Below are 10,693 nucleotides of genomic sequence, written 5' to 3' on the forward strand. Positions count from 1 at the left end.
AATACATGCAAGCTCCTGGTTAATAAGAATAGTGGTGACAAATTCATCTGCAAGGGGGAAATGGAAGAGGCGAGAGACATCATCTAGGATAATCATCATCTCTACAAATGGAAGATGAATGGAAGATGTCTCCTTATACCATTACTCAACAAATGCAGACATTAGTAGAGCATCAAGCATGATCAATGAACAGTCCACAAACAGAAGCATACTGAGATCAACAACAATCTATTGGGCTCATCAAGCATCTGGACATCTGAAAATTGTCATCAACTCCGCCCAATAAGTGAGCACCTTCGTCGACAGACGGTACTATAATAATTAAAGTATAAACCATCAACTATTTTCATTTAATCAGTAATAAATAAAAAAAACTTAAAATAAAATGTTTATACTTCTCCCTACCATACTCCGACTCAGTATTAGTCTGATTTGTCACCTCTGTGTCAATCGGAGCCTCCACCTCCTCGTCAGCCTGAGTAGTCACCTCAATGTCAGCCTAATTTCCACCTTAGTGTTAAACCCCTCCACATCTATATCATTATGAGCTTCCTCCTCAGTGTTAACATATGAGCCTCAGTTTGAGTTTCTATATCCTCTTGAGCATCCAACTCTGCATTAAGATCTATGTTTGTCCTGCTTTACCTCCTCTAGGCTGGAGAGTTTAGGGTGCGCGTGACTGCATGACCATCCTCCTTTTGTGAGAATCGATGAGGACTACTCTACCCACTTGAATATGTGAATCCTCCCCATCATCTATCTCAGCACGAGAGCACTCCGCAGCTGCTCCCTCAACTTTATTTGTCTTCCTATAAGCAATCATGTTGTCTCGACCTTTGGTTCTTACTACATACAAAAATGACTACTGGATTTTTTAAAATTCGGAAAAAAGCAAGGGTTTGCTAGAGTTTTCAAAAAATTCGGCTTCCAATAACCTATTTACCTGAATTCTTGTAAAAGACGGTATGCATGCATGAAATTTTATCAAATATTTAAAAAATATCGTTAAAAATACATTTTGATTTATGAGATTTTTCAAAAACTTCAATATTTATTCATGTAATTTATGGGATTCACCAAACATTTTAAAAATGTTGGTAAAAATGTATTGTTTTCCTAAATATGCGGTATGAACGTGAAAATGCCAGTAAAATTGCAAAGTTCTAATGAAGAGATTTGACTTGTAAAAATTCGATAAAAATTAAAAAAATGTAGTAAATAGTACAGATTTTGTGAAATATCCGAAAATGACTAATGGTATATAATTTTCACTTTTGTAGGACCAAAATATTATAGTCAAAAAATAATTTTAAGAAGTGCCAGATTTAATTAAAAGGGCACAAAGACAAAATGTCTTCTCTGTTCCTTCTTCAACTAGCCCACAGACAAAAGCATGATCAGTCCATTAATTAAGCCCACTCTAGATGATTAATAATTAAATATTTAGGACCCGTTTTTATAGATTAAAAAATGGATTTCTTAATCTCTTTATAAAAAAAAAAGTGAATTTTAATTAAATAGTTGAAATTATTTAAAATTAATTTTATAAATTAAAAGAATAATTTTGACATTTAATAATTTAAATATTCATTATTAAAAATTTTAACATAATAAAAATCACATCATTTTTTAAAAAGATATATTTTAAATTAAATTTTATTAAAAAATTATTCGAAATCATTTCAAATATTATTTAATTTTGAATTTGTGATATTAATACCAATGTAAAAACATAAAAAATACTTGAAATTAATTTTTTATGAGAAATTATTTGAACCAATTTTTAAAAAAAAATTATTTTATATTTTTCTAAACAAAATTTATAACACATTAATTTTTTTTAACAAGCTAACCCTTAATTACAATAGTTTTATCCGATCAATACTTACTCAAATAGCCCTATGCATCAGCTATCTATCCAAAAAAAGAGAGTTGCCTATCAAACTACATATATTGGCAATTTTTGAGGAATATATTCACATGCCAGCCCATATTGGTAATTATGAATTGTTTTCCTAGTAATACTCTATTTTCAACACACTCTCCGACACTCACTTTTTTATTGGTTGAAATATGTGTGAGTCTCTCACTTTGGAAATGGATCCCACATAAAGTAGTAGAACTCACACATGTTTCAACCAATAAGAAAGTGAGTGTTGGAGAGAGTATTGAAAAAAGAGTGTTGATAGCATTTCTCGTTTTTATAAATATCACACATCCTATAGAAATTTGTGTTGGATGTGAACGACTCCCAGATCGATTTTGATATCAAAACAAAAAAATTGACTTCTATTTGCATCACTTATTTAAGTGGAGGGTGTCAATTTAAAGTTAAGACAGATAAAGAAAAAATAAGGATTCAAAAGAGATAAAAGAGGTGAGAAATTCATTCCTGTTTTTCTGCACCAATTCCACTAAATTGAAGGTCCCCAATTCGTTCACCGTCGGATCGAGCTAAAATTTTATGGGCATGTTTGAAACTCATGTATCTAACTTTTGATCGTTCAAAATATGAAAACAAGGTCTGACATGAGAGATATGTGTCTCGCATTGGAGCTGCAGATTTGGGTTAATTTTCAGCTTTTTGATTCTTGTTTGTAAGTTAGTTTTGCTTTGTGATTTGTGGTTGTTAGCACTTGTTTGTGAATCACTTTGGGACTCTCTTGTATCCTCAATTGATTATATTGGGGCTATTTCTTTGGTTTGTATTGAGGGGTTTTCCATATTAAAAATATTGGTGTTCTTTTTTGTACATTTATTTTGACGTCTAATATTTGTTGTTGATCCTCAAATATCCGTTGTGTATTGTTCATTTGTTTTGTTATTTTGTCTTAATTTCTCATTAGACTAACATCAGAGCTCTTGGTTAAGGACTATTTTACTTGTTTAAATGATAAAGTCAAATAGTACATAATTAAAGATGATATTATTGAATGGTTTTATTATCATTTATGAAATGATAAGATATTTATGAAAGGATAAGATGGAAGACTTAGAGTTAGAAAAAAGCATCACATTCCATCACATGTTGATAATTATGAATTATTTCACTTTCATGTTAATATGATTTTTTTTTTTTGGCAAATCTACTCTGCTGATTTGCAATAGAAGCTACAGATTAAATGCTTAGAAAGGCATTATTGTAAATTACTTAATTCAAGAATTTAAAAATTAGTATATTAAATATTTAACAAATTCAAGTACTCTGTCATAAAAATAATTTAGCTTAGGAATCTAATTAAAATTTTTGAAATATTCCTTTAACCATTCTATGAGATTCTATGAAGTTAGGGTAAACAAATTAAAAACTCAAATTTAATTTTTTATATTTCAAAAATGCATCTTCAGACGTACATAACATTTCTAAATTATATTATATAATTTCTAAATTTATTATATAATTTATAATTTATGTGCATGCGAAAATACACTTTCATAAATTTTTATGACTTTTCAGTGTGCTGAATTAGCACTATTAATAATAAAAGAAGTAATATACACAAATTTGCCCATACTATAAAATATTGGCAGCCTAAGTCTGTAAGTGATCTACTTTCCATTCTTACATTCATATTCCCACCTCCTCGTGCATTCTATTTTTTAAAAGAATTGAATTCGGATCAAGTACTTTTTATTAAACTAAAAGAAATTTTTACCATCTTATTCAAATGTTCTTCCGTTTCCTCCATTTTAAATGATTAAAAAAGTATCAAAATTTTAAAAATTAAATTCGCTGAATTTTCAAGAAAATGAGTTTAACTCTGAAAATTATTCAAATTTTCCTAAAATATAATATTCCAAGTATTTTCAAAATTAAACTGATGGAAAAAATTCAAATTTAAAAAAAACAACATTAGAATTTCCGGAAGAAATAAAATATTTTGGATTTTTTGCACTCCTGAAAAAAAAAATTTGAAAAAAAAAATTACTTAATACATTTTAACATTTTTTTTTACAAATTTTGATAGATGGAAGGTACACACCATAGGGATGAAAGTTAAATTATTTCTTTTTCTGATTTTCTTTTTGTATCGGGTTAGACCTGACTTAAGTTCTATAATTAAACAGTTATCCGTAATTTAATAAAATGAATATTTGAGGATATTTGGGTATGACAAAAACGAAGAACTTTTATATGTTGAATATAGTTATTGTATCCCATGCCTAACCTTGGACAATTCCATTTGACTTGTTTCTTGATGAACTCAATAAGAGAGTTTGTTGATAATAAAGAAAATAAATGCATATGTTCTACAATTATGGTGCTCAAATAAGAAACATCATCATAATTAAAACAGTTGAAGGGTCCACAACTTGCTTAAAGTCCATCTCAAAGTTAATATTATCAAATTGAGGGCCACAAATGAGTAACAATAGTAACACTAACTCACACATTTTGTGTGTCCAAATCTCAAATTTTTATGATTCTGTCTATGGTGGGCTTAATATTCATTACAAAAAGCCCTTAAATACATGAAACAATATTTAGCACAATAGTTTGCCTATGTACAGTATACACTATACATTCTCTTTGCATCAAATTTCTGTTGTTTGTATATATATATAAATCAATATTTTATTTTTGGCCAGGCTGTTGATTATTAGGCCTTGAAATATGGAGCATCAATGTTGAACTTGAAATACTTTATATACTGAATCTGATAAGAACTGAATCACATTTATTTGGTACTTTGCTGCATCAGAGGGATCATAGTTGCATAGGGACTAATCATCTGAGAGGTCCTTTGGGTTTCCTAGACATGAGTCACTAGACAACTATTGCTTGCAAATGCAGTTCTGCAAAATAGACCAAAACAATAATAAGCAGCAGAAAAAAACATCGATTTCATGGTCATAATCGCGGACGTTGACCGTTTTATAACCACGGTTGCAACTTGCAATACCTTTTCAAAAATAATCTAATGAGCACACTTTATGTTCTTTTCACCAAAGAAATTCCTGTAGGGTCACCACCCATTTCTTCCAACACAACCAAGAAGTTCCCGCCTGAGTTCAGCCACGAGCGAGGAATATGATACCTGACGAAATACAAAAATAGGATGTTATGATCTTGAAATACTAACATTGTTGTAGTAAAGTAAATTGAATGGATTCTTACCATTTTTGGGTTGGTTGTCCACAATTTGTTCGGCATTTTTTATCGGTAAATGTTCCGGCATAACTACAACCGCCACAATTACCACGTGCTATGTATCCCGGCCAATGGCGACCAATGCTCTTACCGTTTACCCATATTTCACCCTTTCCCATGCTACTCATATCTAGAGCCAATGGATCGTTTCCAGCAGGCGCGCTGAAAGTTGTCTGGCAGCATTGAAGCATAAAATGAATCAGAATTCATGAAGATACAGATAAAAACTTGAACTACACTAACAAAATTGCGACATTTGTAGAGAACTCATTCTTACCTTGTACCATGTGAGAGGTTGCTTCTTAGACAAAAAGGATCCTTGTGTCCATTTAACTGAGGAACTTCCAGTTGTGGTATGAAGGTTCAAGGATTCACCTTTCAGTCCAGTCTGTTCAATATCAAAAAATGTTCTCATTTTTCAGTCATGATCTCCGTAGAAAAAAGTTTCTAGAATGCAATGAATATATAAGATAACAAACCTTGTAAGACCATTTTTGTTTAGACAAGTCTCTTGTCCCCTCATTTAGACCCTTCAATGTTACCGGGCCTAAGACTCCGACGTTCCATGTTTCGTAATGCAAGCCAACATTCTGGTATTAATTTGAATAAAAAAATGGGTTCAAACATATTTTTATCAGCAAATCGAAAATGTCACATATAACATAGACATAAGACAATAGACAACTAACCGAGAGACCGACTGCAACACTGAGTAGAGAAATCTTGTTATTGCCAGCCCATAGCTTCACACTACTACTTAATGTTAATTTAGGATTATCAATTCCTCCATACGCAGTTCCTACATTGATGCAAGAGATGAATATGTAAAGAGAGTTTCTATTTAGTATGGTAACTATTTCATCGAAACACGCAAATACTGACGTGATGCATTTTAAAACGTATTATCTCGGTATTTTACAGAACATAGGAGGAACGCTCACCTGAAAGTTGACCGTTAACAAAAACATGCAGAACATGGCCGGCCGACATTGCAGTAAGAACAGGATATTGGCCATTCTTTAAGAAAGCTTCATTAGGACTAATGTTGACACTAAACAAGAACAAAAAATTGAAGTATCCGTAAATATTTAAGAGATTTAACATTCGAATTACTTATAATCTTTAAGAAAGTTTGAGAAATTGAAAGATTCTTACTCTGTCATGTACCACAAATAATCTGACGAGTCACGAGTCACTTTGACCTGCTCCAAAAGTGCATTTATTGTGATTGAACTTTCTCCACCGGTGGCGGCAGGTTGTTCATTGTATGACTGCCAATTAAACCCGCTGTTTACAGGAGTCATCTTTCTATGGAACCTCGGAGCATTAACCTGAACAAAATTGATAAATATTTGTAAATGTTCACACTTCGAAAAGCCTTGACATAGTAAATCCAAAACTTATGTAACATATTCAGCAATCTTATGCTACCTTTGCAGTGTTGAAAACCTCAGTTTTACAGTCAGGAAGGATACTGATAGACCACGGTGGTAAGTCGTAATGGCCATTTCCGAACGGAACTTTTGCCCACGATGAGGTGTCGTAATTTGCAAGGAAGGCAGCACAGGCACCAAAGCTTGTCTTGTAAAGGTGCACCTACGATTACATTAACAAACAAAATCAAATGAATGTTCAACGCAGTAGTAATTCTGCGCATTTTATAAGAACCACCTCGGTATTGTCTTTACCTCTAGGTTTTTTCCAGGCCATGACACTGTCGGATCCACGGACACTAAAGCTGATTCGCATTGCTTTATCGCTTTATGTAAATTTTTTAGATGCCCCCATTTTGGTTCATTTGTAAGTCCTGATATAATGGTAGAGTTGAACAAACAAACATCAATATATTTAACTATCGCCATTCAAAGCATGTAAACGATTTAAACCTTAATACTGCATACCGTATTCATCGATAGGAGCATCGTAGTCGTAGCTTGTGGCTATGAAAAGGCCACTAGTTGTTCTTCCAAAGTTAGTTCCTCCATGATACTAGACTCGAATATAAGACATTATTAGACTCAAATCGAAATTTCTAGAACTTGAACTTTTAGCTAAGAAATCAAATATGCCAAGTCTGTACGAATAAAAATACCATATAGTAGTTAACATAAGATCCGCGATTCTGTACGAATCTGGCGACTGAGAATGCCAAGTCTTCTGCTGGTCGATAAGGGACAGCACTACCAAAATCAGTGTACCTAAAAAATAAGAAGCACAAAAGTAAGATAAGACCCGAAATGCAACTTTTTTCTAACTTCAAGTGGCATTTGTATGACCGAACCCTAACATACCAGCCAGTCCAATTTTCAGTCCACATTTTGGGTTTGTAGTTCTTGTTGGGAGAGAAGTTTTCGCAGTAATATCCATTGCAGGTATCAATCTACAAAAACAAAGCCAGTAAATACAGATCAGATAGTGCTAGAACAGAAATCCTAATCCTAAAGAGTAAAGATACCAAAAAAAAACGCAAGCAATGATTGCACAATGTTTGCAAAAAGTAGCTCTATCAATAACTATATGCCATAACCAACATACAGAAAAAGATGCAAAAGACAAAAGAATCAGCACAAGTTTCCTTTCATCAAAAGTTGAATTGAAATTCAATCTTAGCAGGTGGAAAAGAAAAACGTAGAAGATAATAGAAGTATTGAAGCAAGCCAAAAAGCATCTTCCTTCAAATAAAGGAAAAACAACAAAAGGGAAAAAAGGTGAAATGGACTTATGGAAAGAACATCATGACATAGTAAAAGCAATAACCTTAGTCTAAACAAAATAAGCATGAAACTGTTATAAACCCCACCAATAAACAGGTCATACAAATTTTAACGGTCAGGATAAGAATTTCGTAACAAACAAAAAAGCTTCAAAGTCACACACCACACGAATACGTTTATAAAATTCGTAAAAAGAAAAGATTGCTTACAATAGGATCTGGAGCATCTTCTTGCTTGCACATAATCCACGGTACACCCGTGTTTAGACCCACAGCCATTTGAGCTGCCCATTTCGTATAAGCTTTTCCCGGAGCACCAATCTCCCATTCCACTGGTCCATACTCATTCTCAATCTGTAACAATTCAAATTGAATTTCAATCTTCCTTTTTCTCCAAGTAGTTCGTTCACGTAGTTAAAGACAAATAGTTTAACAGAACCCGGGTTTAAATCTTACCTAAAACAATCATCGGTCAGATTTTACTTATTTATCAGTTAAACTCAGAATTACAGATTACATAAACTTTATAGTAAAAAATTTAAGAAACTCTATAGTTAAAAGAAAACGTTACTAAAAATAACACATATAAAATAACATATTAAAATACCATTTTTTCTTTATTTACCTGAGACAAAATGATTGGACCACCTTGGCTTTGAAACAATCTTTCACCTTTCATAATACTGACAATCTTAGCAGTGAATTTTTGCATTGCAGCCTAAACATCATTACAAAATTCGGACGGTTAATTAAAAAATTAATTAAACAAAAACTAATTAAATATCCATAATCAACCAAACAAATCATTAGAATTTAAACTAATGAAACTCCAAAATAGAAAAAGTTCCAACCTTGAACGGCTCGTTGTCTGTTCTGAAAGCAACACCTGGTACATACTTTAGCCAAACAGGAAATCCCCTGCATACAAAAACAGAACGTTGTTACTACTTTTGAGTAATTGCTAAGAATTTACCTAAGAATTGTTCTTTTCTCACCAAAATGATTAAAATCATTACCCGAAATTCCATTCCGCGCAAACATAGGGACCGATACGCAAGTGAACATATAGTCCAGCTTGTTGTACCACTTTCACAAACTTAACCAAATCAAACCTATCTTCAAAGTAATACTGAAAACAAAATCATCATTTAATAAAACTCGAATTATCGAAAATCTATACACAAAAGATATTGAATTGAAATTAGTTTATTACATTTCCTTGAGAAGGTTCATGCCCATTCCAAAATACATATGTTTCAATCACATCAACACCTCCATCTTTGGCCTTTTGAATTAAATCTGGCCACATCTGCATTAAGAAACACTTTCTATGAGTCTTATAACTTTTACCAACAAACTTTTTTTTCTTTCCGAAAATATGGCAGAGACATGACACCTCAACACCAGTAATAATTTAAAAAAATAAATAAATTAAACATAATTACATGTCTGACACAGACACACCTATTTTCAAATTAAACGTAATCACATGTCTGACACAGACATATCTATTTTCAGAAGTGTCAATGCTCCAGACTGCATAAGTCCATAGCATGAATGATGAATTGAAAAAACAAAATTTGATGCAGATAGAGTTTGTACCTGAGGAGTGCTTCTTGGATAATGAATTGAACCAGAGATCAAAATTCTTCTCTGACCATTAATTACAATAGCTTTGTGATCATAAGTCACTGAGGCTGTGACAGAACAAACGCAAAAACACAAAAACAACAAAACCAAAACCATGTCAAACTTTCTCTCCATTGTCATATGTTTCTTCACTTTTGTTCTAGTTATTGAAACACATTAAAAAGGGAATGGAAAACAAAGAGAAAAGAGCTTCTAGTTTTTATTTGAGGACAGTTAATCCAACCACTTTGTTATAGGGTGAGGTGTAATAGTTTGATGGGTGAGTTGAAGTGAATGGAATAAAAATGCAACTGCTTTATATAGATTTTGAGAAAGATAGGAAGAGGAAGGAGTAATGTATGGGTCCCATTTCACTTTCTTTTTTTCTTTCCTTCACACGGAACTACTAAAGGAATTATTACAAACATTTTAAGTGCATGTTTCTTACATTTTTAAGAATGTCTAAGAAAAGTTTTTATTTTTTCATAAAATTGGAGATAGATGAGGTAACCCTACATAACAAGAGTTTATCTTTAATAGAGTGGTTGCATTTTTTTTTATTATAAAAAATTTAAATATTCGGGATTCTGCGACTCACATAATCAGTCAGAATAGACATTAAGGTCTGCGACTCACGGAGTCAGTCAGAAGATATTTTCACATCAATAACAGAAGTTAAATTCACAATTTCTCAATATCTGACAACTATCGTCAATAAACGAATCTTTCTTGACTATAATAGAGTAGACTATAATAGAGTGGTTGTTAATAGAAGAAAAGAAAGAAAAATATTTTTATATAAATATGGTGAAAGTATTGAATAAGTGAGGTCATTTATCCCCTTTAAAATAAATTAAGAATCAAAATATTGTTCTTGCTTGGAGATAGTGCAAATTAGTAGATATACTTATATTTCACAAGTGGCAAATGTAGGTCCATGAAAAATAATATTATATGGATAATATCTTAATAATAAGTATCTATTCATTTTTTTTCTCTTTTTGTCATAATTAAAATATAATATAATATACAGTTGTGACTTGTGAATTGGACTCTGTTATTGGGTTTGTTGAGGAGTGAATTTGATTTCCAATCATAGAAAACTAATTTAAGAATTAGGTGACAGATGGGATTTTCAAATTTGGGAAAATGATTTGGTGTGGGTAGGTACACGGTTTTGTAATGAGAAGCAGTAAATC

At 32.0% G+C, this 10,693-nt stretch overlaps 1 protein-coding gene across 1 annotated transcript; it reads right to left on the reverse strand.

Annotated features, from left to right (window-relative positions):
- Positions 1-4,314: 4,314 nt before the first annotated feature.
- Positions 4,315-9,791, reverse strand: LOC131595064 (beta-galactosidase-like). The gene is made up of 19 exons (XM_058867296.1): positions 9,468-9,791; positions 9,079-9,174; positions 8,882-8,994; positions 8,717-8,783; positions 8,491-8,583; positions 8,076-8,219; positions 7,444-7,532; positions 7,245-7,350; positions 7,054-7,141; positions 6,841-6,959; positions 6,584-6,748; positions 6,308-6,483; positions 6,094-6,203; positions 5,842-5,951; positions 5,632-5,742; positions 5,430-5,540; positions 5,120-5,325; positions 4,905-5,039; positions 4,315-4,797 (listed from the first exon to the last, which is right to left on the reverse strand). The coding sequence occupies exons 1-18, from the start codon at positions 9,633-9,635 to the stop codon at positions 4,934-4,936; spliced, it is 2,178 nt and encodes a 725-aa protein (XP_058723279.1). The 5' UTR covers positions 9,636-9,791; the 3' UTR covers positions 4,315-4,797; positions 4,905-4,933.
- Positions 9,792-10,693: the final 902 nt, after the last annotated feature.

The sequence above is a fragment of the Vicia villosa genome, linkage group LG4, assembly GCF_029867415.1.
Source record: "Vicia villosa cultivar HV-30 ecotype Madison, WI linkage group LG4, Vvil1.0, whole genome shotgun sequence".
Classification (NCBI taxonomy): Eukaryota; Viridiplantae; Streptophyta; class Magnoliopsida; order Fabales; family Fabaceae; genus Vicia; species Vicia villosa.